The sequence below is a fragment of the Cynoglossus semilaevis genome, chromosome 19, assembly GCF_000523025.1.
Source record: "Cynoglossus semilaevis isolate Cse_v1.0 chromosome 19, Cse_v1.0, whole genome shotgun sequence".
Classification (NCBI taxonomy): domain Eukaryota; kingdom Metazoa; phylum Chordata; class Actinopteri; order Pleuronectiformes; family Cynoglossidae; genus Cynoglossus; species Cynoglossus semilaevis.
The window spans coordinates 9,975,185-10,001,340 of NC_024325.1; the positions used below are offsets into that span (position 1 = coordinate 9,975,185).

The 26,156-nt window shown below is 39.3% G+C and overlaps 2 protein-coding genes across 4 annotated transcripts in view; one reads left to right on the forward strand and one right to left on the reverse strand.

Annotated features, from left to right (window-relative positions):
• LOC103395213 (rho GTPase-activating protein 26) overlaps nt 1-20,298 on the reverse strand; it is a 57,152-nt gene extending 36,854 nt beyond the window's left edge. The window contains exons 1-2 of one of the 2 annotated variants that reach the window (XM_025065513.1): nt 20,166-20,298; nt 18,375-18,598 (exon numbers count right to left, since the gene is read on the reverse strand). In XM_025065513.1, coding sequence (XP_024921281.1) covers nt 18,375-18,528 — 154 coding nt within the window. In that variant the 5' untranslated portion in view covers nt 18,529-18,598; nt 20,166-20,298. Of the gene's footprint in view, nt 1-18,374; nt 19,110-20,165 lie in introns of those variants that run through there. The other variant, XM_008332844.3, reaches the window with a different exon arrangement.
• A 489-nt stretch (nt 20,299-20,787) lies between these two features.
• LOC103395214 (putative fibroblast growth factor 1) lies at nt 20,788-24,088 on the forward strand. 2 transcript variants are annotated; one of them, XM_025065514.1, is made up of 4 exons: nt 20,788-20,890; nt 21,312-21,566; nt 21,949-22,052; nt 22,136-24,088. In XM_025065514.1, the coding sequence occupies exons 2-4, from the start codon at nt 21,407-21,409 to the stop codon at nt 22,319-22,321; spliced, it is 450 nt and encodes a 149-aa protein (XP_024921282.1). In that variant the 5' UTR covers nt 20,788-20,890; nt 21,312-21,406; the 3' UTR covers nt 22,322-24,088. The 2 variants fall into 2 exon arrangements, with proteins under 2 accessions (XP_024921282.1, XP_008331067.1); XM_008332845.2 differs by lacking the exon at nt 20,788-20,890 and having other exon boundaries at nt 21,255-21,566.
• The last annotated feature ends 2,068 nt before the right edge of the window (nt 24,089-26,156 follow it).

Below are 26,156 nucleotides of genomic sequence, written 5' to 3' on the forward strand. Positions count from 1 at the left end.
GTAATAATACAAAACTACCTTCAATGAGTCTGTGAAAAATAAAAAATTCCAGATTAAATGAAATGACTAATGCCTGATGACGTGACAGTTACTTAAACAACTGTTATGAACCCAGATAGGTAGCTACACCGTCTAAAATGGCAATTAAACTTGAAACAGTTAAATCCAGTTATTTAGTTAGCAACACTTCTCTTTTTATATATTATTATTTAGAAAGCCATACCTGCAACACCTAGCGTGATTTTTAAATTTGGAGGCAAATTACTGCATTTTCTTTTTTTTTATTTTGGGATATTTTTCATTTTTTAAGACTTTTTAGTATAGCATTATTATATTGGACTGTCATTATAATTTCCTGATATTGGTTCGATAATTATCATGAGCAACTATTATAAATTACATTGTTAGGGACATGACAATACTTGACTTTTAAATATGTCACTTTTAAATACTCCATTCACCACGTCCTTTATCTACTGGTCAGTCATGACATTTAAAGGCGACAGCTCTGGATACTGCTGGAATGAAAGTCACAAAAGCAGCTCACACCACACAACACTGTTAGCTACACAGAATGGACGTGTCACTGACCGCAGCCATGCAGCAGCACTGTACAAGGACTGCTGTGTGTATTAACACACAATCTCTCTCTCTCTCTTGCACACACACACACACACACACACACACAATATCACACACAGTCTAAATAGAATGGGTCTGTGTGATATCAACAGGATATCCAACAGTAGCTTGAACTGAGCAGTCGCTTTGTTCTACAAGCGTGTGAATAAAAATGCCATTCATCAAATGGAACAAACACACAGACACAGACACACACACACACACACACACACACACACACACACACACGCCTTGCTATTCATGGTGACAAAGGCAGATTTTAGTCTAATGTATTTACATTTTTATCCAAATCCCTGAGAAATTAATAGAACTACACCGCAAACTCCATTTGCATTGCGTTCTTCATTTGCTTCATTAGAATTTAGCTATACTTTAAACTGCAGATATAAGATGCTCACACACGATGATGTGCTTTTAGACTCTGTCAAATGTGTTATTGTCATAAATTAATGTTTAAAGCAAAAAAGATGGTAAGGAGATCAAAATACCAAAACTTTTGTATTATCCCAGCACTCATGTATCACCATCCGTGTCCAAAAAGGAATGCATCCTAAAAAGGATTATTTAACAACTCTACGGTGCACATGCTGATTTTTACTAGCGGGGATAAGAACCAGATTAAGTAGAAGTGTTATAAATGTTTTCCAGCACTAGCATACAGTACAAACATGCAGTATAATTTTAAGTGTTTCAATCTTTTACACATTTAAATATCCGGAATGTTGGGGTGTTACAGCATGACAGCAGAGTCCTGATACAGCACAATCTAAACTCCTCTCTTTATCTTTTAGTCAAGGACATTGATGCTAGTTAGCATACGGATGAACAACATACAAATATGTGCAACATTAGCAAACAGTTTTAGTTGTCAAACCTCTAGAAGCAGACCAAACATTGAAATACCAAAATAAAAAGTTAAAAATCAACTGTTTTCCCATCTCCTAAACCACTGCCCTGTTCTCAAAATGTAACATCCTTTAAATTATGATTGCACATCAAGTATGTCTAATAAATAAAAGTAGTGACTAATATGATCTGTATCTTTACACTAAATGAAATGTGGAATATGAGACTTAAAATAAACACTACGTGACTTATTTTACCTGCTGGACACAGAAGACAAGGTCACCTTGACACAAGGCGAAGAGGAAACAAGAACACAATAAAGACTGACCGACAAAAACAACCCACTGACATCTGGCTTTTGTCTGCAGCTGAAATTGGCATTCGTCACAGACCAGATGACTCTGCAATACATGCATATTTTTCTTTCTTTATCAGATGAAGCTCCAAATAGCAGTCAGGATGACATCGAGGTAAAGGATGTAACTTTGCAAAGGCTTACTTTCTCCTGAAAATGCTGGTTCCATTGATAGAAACTGCACATAGGCATGAATTCTTAAAAATGTTAAAGATACAAAGAAAGATTTACTTTTTTATTATTATTTAGAACATATTATATATTTAATATCATTATCATTTTAAAAATAATTATTTTGAAGAGATTTTAGATGAGCAATATTTTTACAGGTCAGAATATTTTGTTGAAAATAGTGTTTATCACATAAATCGAAAGAAACCCATTTCTGAAACCAAAAGCCCAACGTAAATGTAGGTGGATTTTTCGGCTGTTGCCATGGTGACGTAGGTTGGGACGGAAGGGGTAAGAAAGAGTCAAAGGTCACCTCTTGTCTGTCCTATGTGCTTAGTCAGCTTCTTGAGGAGGAGACTGGCTCCAGAAACACAAATGGACAAAAGGCGTTGTCTTAGTCTTCTTGTTAAGATCCCAGTGAAACACATAAGGGTGATTAAGGTCAAAGCCGACCATAAACGCAGATCCTGTTACAGACCCACAGTTCAGGTCCATCACCAGGCTGTCACGCAATCCCGCAGCCCAGCTGGAGAGCGGCAGTCACATTACATCCAAGTCATATAGTAACTTATTATTAATGCCCTGTGGGTGTAATTTAATTAGGTAATGTTCAGAGGTCAAAGGTGGCTCACTAATCTCACCAAGATCACATACAACCATTTCAATCATTGCAGCTGCACAAGAAGGTTTTGTTCGACAGAAAGTCTGGCAGAAGATTTAAAGAAATAGCAATTTTTTTTTAACTTAACATCTTCAAAGAGCTGAATGTTTGTCTTTACTGTAAATATACCACCTGGACAACCTGCTGCCAAGATGCCAGAACAGCTTATAGATGAAAAATATCTTCATACATTTGCAGAAGTCACAAGCAGGTTCTTATTACAAATTAATATTAAAAAAAGCAAATGTGGATATTGTTTCTATAGCAGTGGTTCCCAAAGTCTGGGGCAAACCCCCATAGTGATGCAGAGCCAAATTACTTCAATTTTTTTTTTTTGCCGCAATGGGAATTGTTGTTGTTTTTTTGTTTCATAATTTCTGTGAATGTGCCATTGTGTGTGTGTGTGGGGGGGGTCACAGTCTTGTCCACAGAAAGTACTAGCTGAAACCTTTTACCTTTTCCTTTATATGTGAATGTTAATGTTCTACTCCATCTCATGAACGTGAAAAGATTCTGTTCATCCGTCAAGGACAAGAGTCACTATTGGAAACGAAGACAAACACTACGTCATGTTTACATATTTACTAGGATAATGTTGTGAAAACCTTTGTGTGTTTACCAGCAGCAACTCTGTACAACATAAACATCACTGGTACGGTAATGAGACTCCAAAGCATGGGGGAGTTATGACGTGAAACACAGTCAAAGACACACACACACACACACACACACACACACACACTTAGGGGAGGAGGAGGAGGAGGATAAGCTGGGGACCTACGGGCACTCCTCAGCCCACATTTGGAACTATTTATAAAAGGAAACATGGCCCAACGTATGACACAGCAGTTGACAAAACACTGAAAATACACACACACACACACATAATGGAAAGGGTCGCATTGTCGATCACAGCAGATGGCTTTCATCACATTTGAGTGTGTCAGACTCGGGGCAAGTGTATGCATGTGTGTGTGTGTGGGGGGGGGGCATATTGTAGAAAACAACTGTAATTTACAGAGAGAGGTCAGAGGCTTCTCATTTATCCAATAGAGTGACAGCATCTGACGTCAAGCAAAACAATCTAAAACAACAGGCGCTCACACACCCCTGTTGTATCTTCATTCCTGATTCATGACGATCAACCTGCCCAACCCAGAGAACAATCCCAGGGAAGACATTTAAAGACAGAGGAAATGATGATAAAGACACAAGTTGCTCCGATGCACCCAAAGATCCACCCAACACTAAGTCAATGAAGCAGTATGCTAGTCTATGACGGCCATTCTTCGCCCTGCAGTGGCACTGTGCTCCACCGGGCTGAATGCTCAGAGGCCAACAAAGTGATGAACAATGGCTAAATAAAGCCTGCGAACAAAAAACTCAACAAAGGCGCACACACAGCCTCAGCTAGAATGAACTGTGGGCAGACAGTGGAAGGGGTCAGGGAAAAAAAACTGGGGAAGCTGGGAGAAGTAGGAGGAAGAAAGTCGTATAGTTTAAGGAGGGAACTGAACTGAGAAACAGCTGGGAGAGGAGGAAAGGCATGTCGTTTGCTAAGCAAAGGAACTTGTGCGGAAGAGAAATCTGTGAACTTAAAGGAATCCTATACAATAAATAAATTCCCTTTGTGACATAATTATCTAATGGAGCCAGAGAAAATAATCAACAGATGAATTGATTACAAAAGCAATGGAGAAGTGCTGCTCTACCTAGTTACAAGTTAAACTAGTACCTGAAGAAGTTTCAAGAATTTTATGTGTGACATTTTCAGGCATGTCTCCTCTGTCCTAACATTTGTGTGTTGCAGACATAAATAATTTCTAAGTTCATATTTAACAAATAGAATTTAGATGTTGAGTAAAAAAAAAAATTCTTCTTTGGACATTAATAACCAATAAATATAATTATATTATATACTTATATTTCCACCATCAAACTGAAGATGTTTTACTTCTAAACATCCCTTTCTCTGCCTATAAATATAGTCAATCTGTAAAGGAGAACAAAAAAATCATAGAACACTGGGACATGTGCCCCCTCCTCTTGTCCTGGCCCATCTCATATCCTAGCAACGGACACAAAGAAGCGGGACACCACAAGGAGCAGGAAGTACTGTTTCTAAGCCTATACTGTCTCCGTCTCTGTGTTATTTCTAAACTACTGATTCTTTTTTCACCAGTCTTACGAATTACATCCATTATCATCAATGCCTATTTTGTCCTAGAATCAGATCGAGTTCGCTCACTCGCACTCCTGTCTCTCTCACTCTTGATCCACACTAACCGCTCTCTCTCTCAACCCCTCTTTTCTCTCTGTACCGCTCTCGTTTTGGCACTGCCACGCCTGTTGCTGACACAGCAAACACTGACAACCCGGGAGGTTTTACTTTCTCCTTTTTTTAAATAAGAGTGTCTGTGGAGTGAAATCATCCTGCAGACCACTGGCTGCCACTGGAAAAATCCACAACAGGAATGCGGGACAATCTGACTCGGAATCTTAGCGGACGACACTGGGCCAGAAATGCCCTGCTCTGACCATACATGAACTCGTAATTACACTGAAATCACAAGGTCTTCAGCCAGTTTCATAAAGGTTTTGTGACGATTACTGGTCATATTGCTGGAGTTAAAAAAGTGCAACGCTGTTACATCTGTTGAATTCAATAGATTTATATTGTTTTACAGGAACCTAAAACAGTAGATGTGGCAGTGTTTATGACCTCTACTTTTAACACAGACAGAAGAAACACTAAAATAACTCCAACTGTCAGAAAGAAACACGCTGACAGATGAGGGAATAACAATACTTTTATATGCAGCGCAGGATGAGAGCGAGCCCTTGCCCTTGTTCCGACGCATTGTTGTTGTTTTGTTTTCTTTCCTGGAGTTGCCTGGAATAATAATTTGCTGCTACAACGCTAACTAAACACAACTCTGACTCAATGAGTGGAAAAATATTATTGAAACTTTGTCATCGTGTCAGGTGGTGGTACATAAATCATCCTAAAAACAACAAAAAATCTTTGATCATATTCTTTCCATTAGCTTTGCCCAGAAAAATTACCGAATGATTTATTCAAACATCACAATGCACAACGCATCCACTGCCCAAGTGTGACAAGTACACACGGTAATATAAACACTGTGATTACACAATCACAGAAAGAGCTGGCAACATAGGAGAGGGTCAGAATGCCAAGGCCTGACAGACACGAACTAGACGAAGTCGTTTAGTTAAAAGAATGACGTCATTTAAATGACTGAACCAAACTCACTACATTCATCAAATCTATTCCCAATAAAAAAAAACTAATTAGTCAGTATCTTCCATTTGGTGTGCTTGCACCATTTCTGACATACCAGCAAATCTATTAAAAACAAACTGACCTTGTAAATTCTACTGTGACCGTTACAAGGGTCGGACAAGCACTTTTGTGGGTGACTCTGAATCTGCTTCTGATTTGTAAACTGCCTTTAACCACTCCATACAGTAGTGGCACTTTTCAAACAAACACAATAAAGCCAACTGGGATGGTTTAAAATGCACTAATAATACCATCACTACACACACTATACACACTACACGTACCGCAATAATATTAATATGGATAGGTCAGCAGACAAGTGCAGATTCTGTGGGACATTAACCAGGAAATATATCAGCAGCCTCTAAAAGGATTGGCTGAAATCCTCCCTGACCTCATTCTTTAAACTCTGATGAGACAGACAGAAAAGGCTTATACAAGAGCCGGAAGATGACTAAAAGTCACTCATGTCGACCAATGTTCTCTTTGAAATCCCAAAATAGAAAAGTGTGTTTTGTTATGCAGTTAAAAAAAAAAAAAAAAAAAAGAAAATGTGTCAGTGTAAGAACCAACCATATTCAGTTAATATTTAGGTAGGATTTCATAAAATACTTTTTATCGTCACCTGAGTTACCTTTAAAAGTCACATGATTGGTGGCAAATAGACCAATTCCACAATAACGAGGCCTTTTAAAATTTACAGAGGTTGTACAGGACATGTGATTAAGAGGTGATATAGAAGTAGTAAAACACCATTCAGAGCATTTATAGTAAATGAATAATCCAAATAAAAAACATCTAGGACAACTGAGTTACTAAGACAATGAGATACCTTTGATAACCCCAAATAAATCCTCAGTAAAATCATTTAAAAAAAACTAAACTAAAAAATAATAAATATTAAAAAATAAACTCTTAATGCCCATAGTATCACCCGTGTAATAACAGTCATGCATGTACTGAACTGTCAAAAAATTAAGTGTTAACACTATGACGTAAAAATATTTCCCTGGGGTAATACTCCCATCCTTCCTTTATTATTAATCACTCTGAACCCTGAAATGCCAAACAAGTACAGGAAGAGGAAGTAGGGTTTTTTTTTATACACACTGTTATTAGTGGGAAATAGGCAACCCAAACGTTGACATGTATCAACAGCACAGAGAATAATTTCACTCTGGGAAATGTGTTGATTTATAACATGTCGCAATGTTTTGACAGCACACACTTCCTGCGCACTTTTACAAGTGGTACAACAGCGTTTGGTCTCGCAGTGTACAACATCTTAAATTGTTGTACTCCCCTCATTTAAAGTATTAGTTCTCAATAGATATTGCAACATTAAAAGAACAATTACTGTTGATGTTGTTTTGAACAAGACTTAGTTTGGGGCCTTGAAAGCACCAGTACTACTGAGAAAACTGCAACTATATTACATTTTCTCAACGGGACAAATCTATTACAGCACCTCCAAGGAAGCTAAAGTTATTTGCAAAGTGAAATGTGTGTTGAACTTTGTTAAAGTCAAACTGTGTGTGTGTGTACGTGAGAATTGATTAGGTCATGCTACAATGGATGAGCTGCATGTGTGAGCAAGCTGTCTCTGACACCTGCTGCAACTGAGGGCAAGCTGCTGCAAAGTTTGGGAAAGCCTAGAGCGACATTACAATTACATTACTTAGCATTTTGGGAAACAGCGATAACGTCACATCATTTAATATTATGTTGCATTTTTCCATTTTACAGGAAACTACTAATGCCTGGTATCTTCTACCTGGTAACACATTTTGGTCCTTTCACTATCAAGAGCAGAGGATTAGTCCAAATCAAAGCCAGGTATGAGAAGTGCCTGGTCTGAGAAACTGAACCATAAGGCGAGGACACAGGCAGCTTTTGGTGCGAGTGCTGAGTGCACAGAGATGACACGCAGAGTCGGGATTTTCCCTGTACTTATATAGCACTTAACATGCCACTGTGACTTCATGGGTGCTTCTATTTTAAAGACCATCGGTGTTTACCTTCATTTTAACCGACAACAAAATGGTACAAAGTGGTGCTCACGCAAGGCAGAGTGTGATAGCTTAGCTTAGCTTATATTAGCTGTACCCAGCCAACTTTGTTCACAAATAATCTTAAAATAAAGCCTATTTTCACAAAATAACTTTTTTAACAAATTAGCAGGTGTACATGTAGATGTGAAGCTTTAAATATGTTTTTTATATTTGAAAATATACCCTAAATGTTATGTAACATAAAATCATTGATAAGTGATTTCTTTTTTTCTTCGTTAGCTGAACCATCACTTTACTCTACCCACAATCACTTTATCTCTTACTGTAGGAGACTAAAAGCAGCCTGAGGGCACCATTAAATGCTTTATTTGCAACCAACCACACTCACTCACTTCATCTCTCTCTTCCTTCATCCTTCCATCAGGAATATTAACAGCAGCCTGTGGGCAACAACGGATGCTGCTGTGTGGCCTGTCAGTTCAAGTCCATCTACTCAGAGACCGCTGTGACACAAGCTAAGACTAAGATTAGAAAATTAGACATAGACTGAAAGATCTGTTTTTCAAGACTCAAAACCAGAGCACAAATGGATTTTTTATAGTAGGAGCCAAATGTAAATTCAATTTTAAGCATTAGGGAAAGCTTTAGGCCTAGAATTATGTCAAGAATTAGGCAACAATTGTGTCTAAAATTGCTTAATTGTTCTATTGTGTGGGCAGTGTCATTTACATATATAAACAACAGACAAATAATAATAACCTTGGACCCAGGAATTCAACTTGTCCGATCTGGTTACCCAACATATAGTCTCACTCCCTTTGTTTCCTTTACAACAGTGAAAATTCACCACAATGAAGGCCAGACATCAAATCCCTGCCCCCCTCCATAAACTCCTCCCTCTTCTGAGTGCATTAGCAATAATCCTGACTTGCCCTCCTGACCTCCACTTCCATCAGTGCCTCAACGTGACCCTGCAGGATGACTTCATGTCCGGAAAAGTCAGACAAACTGCAACAAATAAAAGTCTGGATCGCCGATGAACCCGACATCAAAAAAATTCCCAGTGGTAAAGTCTGCTGCCCACAAGTCAAAACCACAGTGAGACACCAAGCCAAGAAAAACCTCTCTACCCCCAATGATGACCCCTCCCCGCCCTCTGTTAAAATAAAACAAACATGTTGTACACCTACATGATTAGCCCTACAAAGCCTGAGTTTTGACCGGCATTAGATCTTGACATCCTCCGCCCTTTTCCATGAGCGGGTGTGGGAGCAGTCTGCACCACATTCAAGGTGTGAGGATGAGATAAAGAACAAGACATAGTAAGAAGAGAGAGCAGGAACCTGTAGGGATTAAATACTCTTAGAGGGGGTTATTTCTGGAGAAGGCGTGACAGAACAAATGGAAGTCGAACACTTTCTGTGCCAGAGACGTGTGGTTTGTTTGGGTTGGCTCTCGCCAGCAAAGGAGACGAATCCTTTCCTCCAACCCTCCACTGCACGTGCGCCGTCTCATTCAGAGTGAAATTTAAGTACATGTTTCTGCTTCAGCTCCATACGCCAACAATACAGGATGAAGTAGTGCAATACAATAGTGGGTTAAATTGTTGCATCGCATGTACTCTATAATAGGCTGTGACTGGAGGGCTGCCAGTTCAAATCCTTAAACCGACTGGGAAATTCTAGGTAGTTGAAGATCAACAGCGGCTGCTTCGTTGCCAGTCAAATCGCTTTTCCTGTGATTGTTTTCCAGAGAACATTCTTACAAAATTAATTTTTTGCTCAAATTAACAAAGATAATTCTCTAAACAACAGATAATCATATCATTTTTCTTTGACATTTTTTTCCTAAGTCTTACTTAGATAAACAGCCAGTCAGAAGAGTTCCTCACTGTAAGTCAACTAAGCATGACACAAATAACACGGCTCTGTTGCATTTCACAGCCTTGAAACCTGAAACTTTGTTCTTTTAAATTTGCATGTTGTCCACATTTTCCCTCCCAAAGATAAGACATGAGTAAGACTGTGGACAGTGGCACCTGGACAGAATCAACCGCTGTTTTTAATACTGTGATCATGTCTTTTGTCACGTTTCAAATCGATCACACAGCATCTTAAAACAATAATCACTGGTCCATTACGCCCTGCATACGAGCAGCTGCTTTGTGTTTCAATAATTCAGTGTATCCGCTTCTATTCCAGACCATATTCCTTTTACCTCAAGTGCAGATTCCATGTGTCCTTCATAGTGCTTTAAAAGAAAAATATCAATCAAAGTAGAATCCACTGACTCGTAGTATTTCCCTAAACTGCAATACAAACTGTTTCAGACTGATGTCTGGTATGATTACTTCACCACAGTGGGTTTTCTCATGTCTCACTGTTATAAATATAACACAACCACTGGCAAGGAGTATTATCAAGTCTAGCCCGATAAGCAGACATATTTGTCTGTGGAAGAGAATGAAAAAATTGGACTGGAAGGAGAGTACTAGATCCACGTTTCCATCTTTAATAACACGAAAGAGTTACAGGATCTGGAGGATGGGGAGGAAAGGAAATATTTCCATGTCAGACTGGCAAAAAAAAAAAAAGCCGTAAGTGAAATGTTTAAGGCGGTGGACAGGAAAACGTGCACAATTACGGCTAAACGGAAAGAGGAAGTAGTAAGCAAGAAAAAGATCGAGAGGTGAAGAAAGGGGAAGCAGAATCACATTTTTGGAAGTTCAGCAAAGTCCCTAAATATCCACTGGCAATGACTTCCTCAAGGACATTATCAACATCCATCCATGACTTGTGTAATGTTTCTGATAGGACAGGAAATAAAGCACGGGACAAAAGTTATAACCCCACAGCATTTTGCAAGGTAGTACATAATCACACAGGCTTTACCAAGACATTGGGAGAAATTAGAGCAAATATGGAAACTGATGATCACACTATATACCAGAAACCAAACCTCTGTTCAACACTATTGTTAATTGACAATACTTGGTTTGCTGAAACAACGTACACTAAGTATGCGCCATACTTTAGTCTTAAACACAACCCCCACAGCTGGTTCATGAAGCTGCAGGTGAAAGTGTTTGTACCACAACTTAAACAGTGCCATGCTTGACTTTGTGCAGTAAGTGCAGTGTGATTCCACAAGTGACCCCGGGCCACAAGACAGTCTTTTGTTCCCACAGATCGGTGAAAGTAAAGTGTAACCTTAGAGCTGATTGTAAAAGTCCAAGTTACTTTTTTTAAATACAACAAAGAGCGACTGTTTCCTTCTCCCCCCGTGGACACAACCATATTTTCACCACTGCACAACCACAGACTGACACATCCCTAGGAGGACAACCGAGACGCCAGCCCTGAACTTGTCTCCCTGGTTCTTCTCTTTTTCTATTTCCCCCCCCCAAAAAAACCTTCTCTTTTTCTATCCCCCCCCCCAAAAAAAAACAAACAAACAAAAAAAAAAAAAACCCATCTGATCAATATCATGTGTCAGCGTGAGTGTGTGTATTGTAGAGGGTTTCTTTCTTCATTTTTGCATAATTTGCAAATCCCGAAAACCACTTCTGCTCGACATGACACCTGCTGCAAGTCTGGGCAGCACCTCAGCAAAGTGTAAGGTTCCTTGTTACAGCACAGAAACTAAGAACCACACCTGTGGAACAACACTGACTGAGAGTTCTCATTCCCACACACGTCTAGAGTTTTAGCCCTACGGCATGTGATCACCTGTAGCTCAGGATTTATTTTCACAAGAGGTCGACAGGAATAATGGATCTGCATGTCTTAAACTCAGATTTCTGTAGCCTGTAGGTTTGCAGGCTCCTGGTTTCATGAACTAAGCATCACTAAAGAGATGTATCACTTCCTCTGAGTCACCGGAACAACAGTCATTAATGTCAGACCTTTGGTATAACACCTGACGGACATAAAATAACATACAGTTGTCAGGTGTGGAACATGAGAGGAGAGTTCAGATCAGAACTTCACTTTCAGACAGTAGCATGCAGCTACTGACTGAAAGTGCACATATTTTGCACAAGTTGCTTACTCACAACTTGGAAAATATTTATTTAATATTTAAATTAAATATTTCATTTAAAATATTTAAATTATTATCACTCTGACAACAGCTGATATTTATTTTTACAAACAAAGACCAGGCTTCATGTATCAGGGTATCAGGGAAGGGCATGTCCAAGAATGACAAAATAGGAATTACACAGTCATGTAGAAGGTTTCTGGTTCAATTCCACCTAGTTCCATTAGGGTTTCATCAAGAAGGGCACTGTGTTAAAAGTGCCATAGAGACCCCTGATAAATGAGGATCAGAAATCTGTTCTCTGGACCTGGAGCATCATCTCCACTCCACCACCAGCTACATCACAATAATAACTGTAGGAGAAAACCAGAAAAAACAATCACGAAACCCGATCTCACTGTAAGGCAAGAGCACTAACTACTGTCTCCAGTGTGTGTCCAAGATTATTCTTTACTAGTTCACGTTGACATTTATTAGGTCCCCATGCTGACACCGCCAAAGTGACACTGATCTAACTTGAAACTACACTGTAGATCAGATTTATATCTTACCACTCCCTTGACAAGTCCCTAAACAATCTGATATGACATTTTAAACCTTTAAAAACTGGATCTGTGTAACTGTATCTTTGTGTTCTGAATGTAACCTCGATGCCTGTAATAGGTCAGATGGAAACCACCTTTAGTGGTTTTAAAGGAAAGCCCTCAATATGTCAGTCTTCTTCGCACTGTTATACTTTTTAACAACAGTGCTGATGTCAGTTCTGGTTCTCTGTTACCACAGGTCAGTGGTTACCTGCATTCAGGCCCGACGGCTTGAGTGTTGGGCCTGGATGAATCAGCCATGCTCACAATAGACAGGAAGCTATAAATTCAACCAGTTTCTTAGTTTAAGAAATAAATGAGTTTTATAGATCAAATTATTATTTGATCTCTAATTAATATGTCATTCGCCAGGTTTACATTTAACTTTTTTTATATACTAACAGTGCTATAAGAACTATGTCCTTCCACAACTACCTGCACTGGAAAGGGCCCTTTTGAAAATCCCAGCTGTTTCTTCAATGCTGGACCAGCAGTGATCAGTGACATGTGCATAAACTCAAACGTGCATTCCTTAAAGTTCATTCTTCTTCATCCCTTCCTGTGTAGAGTTTTATGATGGAAAGCAGAAACCAATGCTTATTTCAACAACATTCTTGAATGGAGTTGGTTTTCTTTGGATAACAGGTGATATTATCTAATCCTGATGGCATACTGTTCCAGTACCTGACTAATGACAGAGCTGTGACTCGAAACCTCCTTAGCTGCAAACTGCACATATTCAAAATGAAAAAGATGAGACACTTGGACTACTATCAGGGGGCTTCAATGACTCACCAATACAAAATGCTTAAAGAATAGTCATTTCATCCCTAAACTACTGGCTTTGACATAACACTCTCTCAAAACAACAAACAATTGGCAGACATTTTCCCATTTTGTGTCATCCAATTAAAAAATGTGCGTGAACATCAGAGACAGATATATATTTCAATTTTGATCAACTAAAATGCCAAGTGTTAAAAACTAAAGATCAGTTCCTCTTTCCAAAACAATTACTGGTGTTCCATAAATAGTCTTATCTACATTGCTCTTAACCCTCCCGTTGTCCTTCGCATTTTGTACACACCCAGCATCCTAGCAACAGGTTTACATCTTGTCTCAGAATCAGAGTATGAGAAAAAGTTGTCACAAGCCGTGCAATACAGGATACAATACACACACAGACACACGCACACACAAAGGCATATTATCATCCACCGGGTCACCTAGACCCAAAATACAACACAAGGGTTAATTATTTTATATATATTTATGGTAGTATTTTCAATTTGTGAGCTAAAAACCTTTATTGTGAAACTTATACAAATACATTTTTGTGAATCCCACAAAGAAAGTGTATATTCTTTATTTTATCTAGATTTAATTGCGTTAAATGACTACCTTTCTGTATGTTTATACTGTGAAAAAGGGTTTTACAAAAGCTAAACAACACAAGTCATTAGCACGTATAAAGAAGATACGGACAGTGATAGAGCAGCTGATGTAGCAAACACATAGCTTCTCTTTTATTATTTACAGAGGGTTTTTTAAGGCTGTAAACATTTTAGTAAGGCTGTCAGGAAACAGCTAGTTTTTACTTCTGCTTTCTATTCATTAAATCAAAGTGATTTTAACAACGTCTCATTTCCTGTCGTGATTCGTTGTCACAGTACATGCACACTGCACATGACACTGACATAACATACTGTATATATATATATATATATATATATATAGACATATATATATATATATACATATACACGTACATATATACACGTACGTGTGTGTAGATATATATATATAAACCATATATATAATGGTCCTAAAATTTCCCATTTTTAAGAAATAAAAGTGCAAGTGTATAGTAACATTCCAGAGAAACAATTCCCATATTGTCCATAATGTCAAACATGTCAAACATGAATAGTAAAACACAACTAAGTAAAACCAGGAGGTTGCTGAGTCATGTTCAGAGCAGTGAAACTGCAGAGAAACATTAGCAGCTGGAGTTTAATTCCAGTCAATTCCTCACATCAAACCTTCAATAAGGATGAAGAGAAGAAGACCAAAAAGAACCACAGTTTGTGTGTATGTGTGTTTTTGTTTGTGTACATGTTTGTATGATAAAAGCAAGACAACATTGGCACCAACCCTGGGAACAAGACGTGCCCTAATTTCCTTCTCCTCCAGCACATCACATCGACTCACAGCCTAAGAAAGACCCCCAACCCCCAATGTTGAGTACTGCAGTGGTGCAAGCACACAAAGACATATAGACAGATATTCACCAGCAGAAATAAAAATGCTATTAGGTCAAATGTGCATTTGATGAATACCAATGCAGAAAAAAACAGATTAAAGTTGACAGTGCTGCAGGTTTTACATCACATATGGACACACTCTGGCTCACACTCTGATCTTTGTTCAAATGTAATGTATGCAGATGAATTCCTTCAGACAGTGACGCCGCGCTTTACATTCACTAACAACTTCCTCTATTACCACACAGGTCTATCTTCTATGTATTTATCACCTATAGATCGTCTCGGTTCCTCCCTGGGGTAGTAGAAAATAACACCATCTCTGTTTTTCAACACAATTTTCCAAAGCAACAAAAACAGCCACCACCTCCCTCACTCCGCAGACACAAAACGTTCCCCTCTTTGTTTTGCCCGCAGGACATGCACTTCTCCAGCTCTGGAGCTACTAAAAGAGGGCTTGCTCCCTCCATCAGCCATAATTGAGAATTAGTTATGGTGCGCTGTGCATTTGTGTATGTGTGACCCTCATCGATCAGCAGAGCTGACAGCTAAATGGCTGTCATTATATGTCTTATTGCTTCCCAACAACACAGAGGGTGGCTACATAAAAAAACAAAGACAAAAGGTACAGGGGACGAAGACAGGGTGTGTTGAAGCCGCACGGCATCGTTGCACAGTCCGTCACTGGGAATTCCCTTCACACAAGCCTTCAGTTTGTCGGCAGCTTGTTTGTGAGGTTGCTAGGGGCACTAACTTGCAATTTGAAGTCAGAGTAAAAGCCTGTAAAAGAGCTTCAGCTATTATCAGCGCAGTGATAATTGGTGGATGGCTGTTTTTAACCTGTAACAGGCCACATATAATAGCACACACGTGTCTGAACAATATGTTTTCAAGGTCAAGGATTATACTGTATTTAGGCCAGTCTTTCAGCCTGACTGTTGTCTTCATCCTGTTGACAATTTTTGCTCATTTTGATTTCCTTCACTCAGCAGCGTATACAAAAGTCAAATTGTTATTCAGGGCAAACTTTTATTTGATAAAAAGCTATAACCAAGTCGAAACAATGATGAAGTACTAAATATTGGAATGAGGTACTAAATGAAAACGGGTTCCTGGGCGCCCAACTCTCTGACAATTAAATTGCATTAAGACTGCACCCAGATCAATATGTTTATACAAGAGCTCGGCATAATGCCCTGTCGTGCACCATAGAGATGAACGTCAGTGATAGAAGATCTCATTAGCATTACATTCATCCATCTTACTGTAATATGATTTTCCACATGGACCTTTCCATGTTTCCTCTGAATTTGTTTCTGTCCTAAAATGACACTGTACCACCAGTACATTCAGCGATGACTCAGCCATGTGGATACATGTCAAGGAATGCATTTTATCCACATTATATACACCATTTCCACACCAATTACACATTTAACTAACCATCTGCAGCCCGAACAGGCTTCTCTCATATCGCATGCTCCCTAAAACTCAATTTCATCGTTGAATGAAAACGATCTGCCCGACTGAGTGATGTCATGGTTGTGCCGCACAGATGTGCACATTTGTGTAGCCTATTGTTGTGTCTTGATAGCAGATGATGGGGAGACTGAACAATTCCCTAATGAAGGAAGCAGCACCTTGAGTGCAGCAGCAGCAGACAATGACCTCAGTGAGAAAAACGTGTAGTTGACAGCTGGGTGTTTGGACTCAATATGCTGCTACAGATTCACTGTTTTAGTTTAGTTTGATTCAAGGGGTGTTGATAAATGATCATGACAGAAGACTCATTTAATTAGCAACAACAAATCTGTTTGACTTATGATAAACGTCATAGTTGCAGAACAAAATTTTTTTGGTCTGCAATTTACTTTTTCTGCTTTCTGCTTTATTTTTTATTCATTTTAAGCAATTTACTAACAATATTAGAGGGAGTTCATTTTTTAAATTTGAAATATATTCATTTTTTAATGGAAAACATCACAATGTTTTTTTGCAAGGCAGGGGGCGCTAGAGCCAATCCCAGCTGTCAACAGGTCAGGGTGGGGTGCACCACGGACAGTTCACTAGTCTATCGAGAGTTATTAAGACACACAACCATTCGATCAACTCAACCCCTGATGAGCATGTTTTTCGACCACGAAAACCAGAATACCTGAGGCAAAGCCACACACACAGGAAGAACATCCAAACTAGAGAACCAAACGTTGCATTAAAACCTAATAATGCCATGAATAAATATCCAAAATACCACACACTGTGTTTGGCTTGAAACAAATTTCCACGCTTTCAGCGGAAAACACAGCAACGTCACGTGTCACTGCCGTGTAAACTGTCTGAAACACTGTGTATCGTTTCCCCCTCACAGCAGCAACCTGTAATTAGAGCTTGTCTGACTGATTGAGTCGTGTCATGATAGAGGTGAAGCAAAGAACCATACATTTGTACGGACTAGTTTAAGCTGCCCTTGAATGACATCTCACATATGCACACTATACACTATACGTATATGTATCTGTCAATAAGTAAATTACTTAGGTCTTATTTTAGTAACATACAAACAGTTTAAATCCTACGCGTAATTAGTAACAAAACTTTAGGGGTATTCTGGGTATATTTTTCAGTTCTGAAAAAGTCATTTCTAAGAGGAGCAGCTGTTTAGAGGGGGTCACAACCTGTTGCAAATGATTAAACTCGGGCTTTAGCAGATGCCAACATTAACCAGGTGCTAAACTTTTTCTTTTCTCTCCTCCTGAACTCAGTAAAATGTTTACTGTTGAATCATTTCCAGATCAAGTCCACAAATGTGGACCCATCTTTACAGGTTTCCATCAGCTGACAGAGCGGTGGAGTGTGGTTATGGTTTTATGGGACAGACAAAAACACGAGGGTGGAAAGTTCAGGTAAACTGGCAAGTGGCTCTCCACTGAACTTTCCAGGGCTAACCCATCTGGGTATGAGCAGTGTAAATAATACAACAGCTATCAAAACACAACACAATCAACAGTGTCAGTGTGTGTTCAGTGGTGGAGATGGAAAAGCTGTCAGCTTTGTTACAGATAAGCTTTCATAAACAAAGAAGTAATGAGCATTTTATAAACTGAGCCTTTAACACAACATGATAGATAGATAGATAGATAGATAGATAGATAGATAGATAGATAAGCATAATTAGGATTATTATTAGCATTGAGATATAGGACATGGTAGCTGTTAGCAAGTTAGTTTTACAGCTACTGTAGTAGTAGTGTAGTTGCAGTACATGTATTACTTTGGCTCAGGTATAAACTGTATAATGTGTAGAAACATTGCATTAGTGGCTTTACATTTTAGATGTGGCTAGCAAATGCTGCTTCAACTACGTCTGGGTCAGATTCCAGGAACACAGACAGCTCAGCATGTCTAGTTATAGGCATACAAACAGTTACAAGCAGAACTTTCAACCACTTTAGCAAGATATCTGAGGCTGAAGAAAAAATGTAGTCACTTACATTTTAATGCTTGGACGAGTGCTTTTCCATCCTTAATCAGATCCTTTATGAACTTGTTGGTTCTGTCCAGCTCCAGTTCATGAAACTTGAGTCTCTCTCTAAATAGTGGACTGTCCAGGTAGCAGTCACTGAACTCCAGGGCAGGAAGTCCCATCTTCTTCAAGAACCACTGTTATCACTCACACCTGTCTTGATACAGCAGTGGACGAACCGGTAAAACTGGGCTATTGAAGACAGACAATAACAATATTGTTGTTACTGTTGCTGCTGGTTGTGATGGAAATCCCAGTTACAGCATGTAAACACCAGAGCTGGGATGTGTGCAGCAGCAAAACAAATTCCAAAAAAACTTCATCTTATAAAGGTAAACAATCCAGAGCACACCAGTCTAACACGACATCCAAAAAATATCAAATAAAAAGTCAATGCATGTTTGGAGGAGCTCAAAGAAGAAATGTCCACTTGCTCAAAGAGACCGGTGCTGCTGCATTCCTCTTCACCATGTCATACGGACCCGAACAGAGTCAACAACCAAAAGTCGGGAGGAAGGAGGGATGAGCGAGGGATGGTGAGAGTTAGAGTAGGAGAGAGTCTGCAGATAAAAACAAAACTGCAGCCTTGTAAACGCCGTGTCCTCCCTGGGCGGTTTTTTAAATATACTACTCTCCTCACTACCCCGCTCTCCTCAGCTCTGCAGAACAGCGATCACCCTACCCCAGCACGACTAAGCCTCAGATTGACGTCTACATGAGCCAATCAAATGGCCAGAATTGAAGGCTGACCGCGCGAGCCGGATGTAGTAGGAGCTACTCTCAAACAGAGATGCGTAAAATAAGCATGATGTCTCACCCTTGGCTTGAAACTGTTGGCCGAACAACATTGTACTTGAATATCAACTCGGCATTTACAGTTAAGTGTAGGAAAATATGATAGATAGAGTAAAATAAGGCAAGTTAAGATAAACAATTAAACCCAACGGGTTTTTTAAATAACACATACATTGTTGTACATGGTAATTAACTAACAGTATGCACAACATAATACGATGTGCACGGCTGCCTTGGCTAGAGTTTTGTATCTTTACCAGCAAGACGATCTTTACAGACAGCGGTTCTGAAACCTGGTTGGTGGGAAGACAAGCTGATGTCATGTCAGTCAGAGCGGGGAATTTCTGCAATGTGAAACTTTAAACAAAATACTTCTCTGGCGCCCTCTGTGGACACAACACAAGTTATTTACGTTTTGTTTCCACGCCACTTGAGCAACATTTCTTTTGTATTTTACTTTACTTTACTTTATTTTTTAATTATTTTATATTAAACGCAATTCTATTAGGATTGTAGCTTTTCAATGCTACCATATTATTGTTATTGTTGTTGTTATAGCTATTGTTAGTAATTTATTAAGAAACAGGATGAGCTGTCAAAACTGACCTGGCCTATGCTAATGCTGTTACCTGTCATGCGGCTCCAAGACACACATATGCAAAATCAAATAATTTTTCTCACATCTCAAATATTAAGCTACACCTGGTAAAAATTTTTTTTTTGGACAAACAGGTTTGCATTTTATAAACTAAGATACATAGTAAATTACATTATTTGTTTTATTTAAAAAAAGCTTTTTATGTTTTTTTTTTTTTTTCAGAACCCTTGACTAGAGACAGGGCCACTTATATCTTCTTTGAACTTCCATTCCAGTTCTAAAAGGACTGAAGGGGAGGTGATGTAGAGGATGTTCTTTCTGGTATCCAGAGACAAAATATAAACATTTACAATATGTTATGCTCACCATTGTATCCAGGACAGCAGTGTATGTATTAGAGCTCAGTCGAACAGGCAGCCGGCTCATTTCCAGCCTCTGGCTGAGTCCCATGGACTGGACACTTCTGCCTCTGTTTCTGTGATGGTTTTGACATTGCCCTGTTAAAATAGATGCTTTGATGTTGTCTGAAGGTTTGTTGGGAGAAGAGACACATAGAATGCCCTGGGTTTTACTCAAAGACGAAGGAGAGAAATAGAGAACAAGGAAGGATCAGGATCGACGTGCAATTGGTTTCTAAAGGTAAGTAACTGGTGTCTTATTCCTGAATTAAAGACACATACAATAGGCCTGAAGGGACATGTGATTGAAGGGAGGTATTAGTTAGCTAATTTAAAATTTTCTTTTGTTGTTGTTAATGAATCAGACAAAATAAATCCTAATAGCACATGTGAGTTAAAGACTAAAATCCAAATCAAACTTTTGTATAAGGTCCTCAAGTGTCAACAAAAATAGTTTGACTTTTTTTCTAAACTTGAGCACAAACAACTTCTCACCTTTGCGTCTCCCAAATGTACACACAGGTTCACGGTCTCTCCTCCCACGCGTATGTCTCAATCGCCGGTTTAGGTTTTTGACATCATTCTCACAGCCACTCTGTCCGAAGGTCCCCGTGCTCTGGCCTGCAGTGACTAATGTCTTATGTCCTGTTATACAACATTCATCTCCAAATCCCAGTCTCAGGACAACTGACTGTGAGTGGCCTCACCTTCCTCCTGCTATCTTCTTCACCTTTCTGCTCTCTTTTGTGACAGAAAGAAACAATAAAAAATAAAAAATATTTAGATAATAATAATATATAGAATAAAAATATTATGGAAAACAATAATATTTGATTTGTGATGTCAAGATGTTGTTTAAACTGTTACTAATGTAAGGTGAGAGTTACATTTTGTCGTCTGAAAATGATTTCAATTGAAGAATCTGTGTGGCGTTCAGTCAGGAAACATGTTTGGTCATGTTTCAGCCCATTCTGGCATATTCCCAAGTCTGATGCCATAGATGGAAGTCTCCTCTCTCTCTATAAAAAAAAGAGAGTTTGCTTTAAAATGTTGCCAGTACAAACCGTTTTCTTCCTGACATCTGCTGTCATCTTATCTCTACATCATACTGCAGGTAAAAGAGTTACAGGGTGAAAACAGAAGAAGCCTGTTGCTGCAGGCACAGATTAAAGACTCCACTTCAGGCTCAGGCTTCAAACTGTCTGAACAATGTCTGAGAGAGGTTTCAGAGGGCTGCCGTCTCTGGATGTGTCCAGGCAGCAGCAACAGCACACACTGACCAGGCTCTACAGCCAGAACGGAGGCTATCACTTGAGGATTACGCCAGATGGCAGTGTGTGTGGTGGGAGGCAGGAAAATGATCCTTACGGTGAGGAAGATGTCTTGTATTTATTTTAAGAAATAATTGACAAAAGTCAGAAAATTAAACAACAAACAAACTCGAGTTAGTCTTAGGCTAGTCTTAAAAATAATTTTTAAAATGTTTTTCAAATAATCATTATTAATTGACATAAATTGAACAAAAACTACATTTGATTAATTTTTACTACTTAACTTAACAGTTTGGTTTTGAAAGCCCTAATACAGAGTTGTCAACGTGTTCCCAAGTTATCATTGTAAAGCTATCGTAACTAGACAACTGGACTTAGACCAGGACCGTCCAGTTGTCTATTTCTGAACTTCTTTGAATAAAACGACCTGGACTGCAGGGAACATAACAACCATATAAAGCTAATGTTTTTGTTTCGCAGACGTCCTCAGACTAAAGGCAGTGAGTGTTGGAGTGGTGGTCATCATGGGTGAAATGACAAAATGGTTCCTTGCCATGAACAAAAGTGGACATCTGTACGCATCAGTGAGTCTCCAATCGTTTGTTTGAGTCATTAACCTTCCAAAAAACCTACAGTTCACTCAATTCTGTTTATTTTCCTGCATCAGCAATCGCCGAACGACGAGTGCTTCTTCCTGGAGAAGTATGAAGAAAACCACTACAACACATATCGCTCTCAAAAGTACAACTGGTATGTGGCACTGAAGAGGAACGGTCAACCCAAAGCTGGACCAGACACCCACAAAGGACAAAAGGCGATCTTCTTCCTGCCCAGGCCTGTAGGCAACATCTGAAGCAGACCCAGCCCGTCAGTGTGTACCCATATGGGTTCATTAATGCCACAGGGGTAAAGTGTGAACTGTGAACCGTCTCAGAGTATAACTTCACATGGATCAATAATGACGCCATTCAGAGAAGCCATAGTCCAACATCATCAGTTGGAGTGTGGAGGAGAATGCGTGTATTAAATTTGTCCACAAGGTGGCAGCACCAATCCGATTAGAGAAGTCAGGCTGGAAATTAGGACAAAAAAGCTCAGTGTTTTAACGTTAAAAAATACTGTTAAAAATGTTCTTCTGCCAAAACAACTAAGCAAAATAAACAACAGTAGAATCAATACCTCCATTAGAATGAATATTTGTGTATACATGTTCTAATAAAACTAAAACTGTAGCTAAATATGAATACAAATATCAGCAACTGTAAGACTGCTGAGGCTAATGTTGTATATGTAGGCCTTGTCAGAGAATAACATTTTTCACAGGTGCAAAGAAGACAGTTTAAAGTCACAGTGTTAGCTACCTCACGTTATTTGAAGTGAATGTTAAGCGTCATGATTGTAATCAATAAAACCTGTGGTTATCTTACCGACCTACTATGAAAAAAAACCCAGTTAATATCAAAACGAGTTCATCTCAACACTGGATTCCACTCAATTTACAAATCTAGACTATTTATTGTGTGGTGTGTATTTCTAAATAATTTATGGAGACAGAAATAGTGCTGAAAAACCAGACACCCTCAAATGTTGCATTTTTAGCTTAGCAAGGTTTAAGCTACTCAGATCCTCACACATTAAAATCAGGAGCTTTGTGGAGTCCAGAGAAAAGAAATAAATGACAATACAAATGACACACAGGGTTTACAGGTGTTTCCTACTGATCCAGTTGTGAACGATTATCGTTACTGTAACTGATTCCTGCTCTGTACTCGCATGTACATGTACACGCAGCTGTGAGAGATAATAGCAACACATTGACCTCTGTTCACCCCCGATCGAGCATTTTTACCATATTTTTGGAAGCAGGGACATTCTTTATTTGATCCAGACCTAATGTCTAATGGCTGAAACAGAACATCGCCTGAAACGTTGTTTCAGAGACTGCAATGCCAGGAAAAAAAAGCACTTGGAAGAAGCACTGGAACGTGGTTTGAGATGTTTGGGAGGAGTGGAGCTGATTCATGGCTTTGACAAGATCCATTATTGTGGTATTTAAACAAAGTTGTCAGAGTTCATTGAAGAGCAATTACTTTTGCTGAGCACTTGAAATTAGAGGACGGTTATCTAACAGAGCGATATTTGTGTATTTTCCCACCGAGAAAAATACGACACAATTGTTTTCCCCTACCTACGTGTCTGTAAACAGGGTTATAATATATCCTTAGATTCATATTGTAAGTGAAAATTTCGGTGCAGGCTGCAGAATGATCTGCATCTATCAGATGATATTATCCTTTTACTTGCTCGTCTTGCGGCTCCAATAAAACACAGTGAGGGATGAAACTAATGATCCAATTTAGAGGAAAACCTAGAAATTAAATATGGGATATCTATGTATCCATCCATCCATCCATCCATCTATCTATCTATCTATCTATCCATCCATCTATCCATCTATCTATCAAAAGGTTTTTGCAACACACGACTTATTTCTCTGTCCAGTTCAAGCACCTCAAATGGTCATTTTGAGTTAAATAATTCTGTGCCTTTTCCTTCCTAAAGAATAAACATAAACATGCAACAAAAAAAACTAAACAAAAAAAAATTCAACAAAATCATACAAGACATAATCAAGACATAAACAATGGAGGCGGTGGTGGCCTAGTGGTAAAGGAAGCGGACTTCGGTCCGGAAGGCCCCAGGTTCGAATCCACCAACTGCCAGGTTGCCACTGAGATGCGTCCTCAAGCACTGCTTCCCACTGTTCACTTGGTGATGGGTGAAATGCAGAGGATAAATTTCGTTGTGCAGGGTTGGGTTAAATTGGTGATGGTGATGGGTTGGTGATGGGTTAAATGCAGAGGATAAATTTCGTTGTGCATGGTTTGCTGTGCTGTGCTGTGTCACAATGACAAATAATCATATCTTATCAAAATCATATCAAAATAATCATATCTTCTGGTTGAAATAAAAAAGAAAAGCTATCAAAAACAACAATCTGAAAACTCAACCTGCAACCTCTCTTTTTTGGGATATTCTCCCTCCCTCTGACCACCGGGCCATAAATGAACTTACACAACACAGTCTGTTTGGCTATTGGCCTACAGGGCTGTGCAGGGCAGGAAGGGAATCATTCACTGTAAACTGAACAAGGACTAGCTTCCTCTGGGAGTCCCTGAGCCTGACAGCAGCCAAGATCCCAGATACATGCAACACAACCCACTCTACTGCACACACACACACACAAACACAGATCAGTGCATACACACCCTGGAACTAGGACACATTCTCTCATCTGTTACTCGTCTTCCTTTCCTCAATTCTGTCTTTCTTTACTCTCCCTTCCTGTCTGTCTCTTAGTTTCCAACCTCCTTTAACCTTTGTCTGAAACTTTTTGCTTTCCGCTTTTCATTTTCTACGCTTTTTTTTGTCCTACACTTTTAACCTCCTAATCTTGCAGTAATTAAATTTCTTTTTCTTTCTCTGTGCTGATATACATTATTGTCCTTTTAGAACTGGACAATTTTAGGTTTTCACAATTTTGGAAACCCCAAGAAGACAAAGAGGAATTGTTTACAAAAAATAATTTGTAATACAGATAAACTAATTTCATAAAAATGTCACTGAATTCCCCAGGCTGCTCTCCTCCACCCCTCGGTGCTCCTCTGCCTCCCTCTTCCTGTTCTGTGGCCTCATTTTGAAAACAGAGATGCTTTGTCAGTACAGTATGCATGATATACCATTAATCGTTCCCAACAAGCACATGCTCACACACACACTCACAATGGAAACAGGGATGCATATCCGTCAGCTGATCCAACAGGAACTGCTGACACTGGTCTGAGAGGAAGACAGCGAGGGTGAGGGAAACCAGTGTGACAGCAAAAGCACCAAGGAGCGATCTGGCATCCAGAGATTTGTCCGGATGCTTGTGGTCGTCCCTGCAGCAACTGCTTTCCCAATGCGCGATTTGTGCTGCATGGACACATTCTGATGGGGCTCCAAACATGCAGCTTTGGCAAATGGTATTCATCAACCGATAGACCCTATTGGGATTCAACCACAAAACACAAAGGCAAAGTGAATACAGATCCAATTGTTTCAGAGTTTAGAGAATAATGATGGAGACTGCAGTTGTAAATATTACATTTCGGGGAAAACGTGAAAAATTATTGGGGGGAAACTGAGCCTTTCAGGGTCACAAAGTCTCAAAAACACCAGGAGGTCATGTCAGCTGACAGCAGCAGATCCCGGCCTACTTTAACTGACCCTTCCCTATGTATTTAGTTGGTAAAATCACACTCTGTGTCCCATTTAGCAGCGTTACCTTGTGGTGTCATTGGTGCCTGCTCTGATTTGTGCTTTCTATAGCAGCTGCTACTTCCTGTCCTTCTGCATGTTTACAGGGAAAGTAAGGCGAGCAGGAACGTAGTTAGTGAGAGTGAAAGTGAACTACTTGTCACTGTGACACAGCACACAACCAAATGTGACCTCTACATTTTAGACGGTGCCATGCTCTGAGCACCTCAGTGGTAACTTAGCAGCTGGTGGACTCGAACCTGGAATCTTCCGGACCCGAGTTCACTTCTTTAACCACCAAACCACCAAGCCCCCCCTTAAATTAAGACAAATGTTCGTTTAACAAAAACAGCATTTTGAAATGACACATTTGGTTTAACACTGAAATT

Coding starts and splice junctions, on each gene's coding strand:
- LOC103395214 (XM_025065514.1), top strand. CDS start 21,407: ATGTCTGAGAGAGGTTTCAGAGGGCTGCCGTCTCTGGATGTGTCCAGG. Junction 21,567..21,948: donor GCAGGAAAATGATCCTTACG/GTGAGGAAGATG, acceptor TTTGTTTCGCAG/ACGTCCTCAGACTAAAGGCA. Junction 22,053..22,135: donor GTGGACATCTGTACGCATCA/GTGAGTCTCCAA, acceptor TTCCTGCATCAG/CAATCGCCGAACGACGAGTG.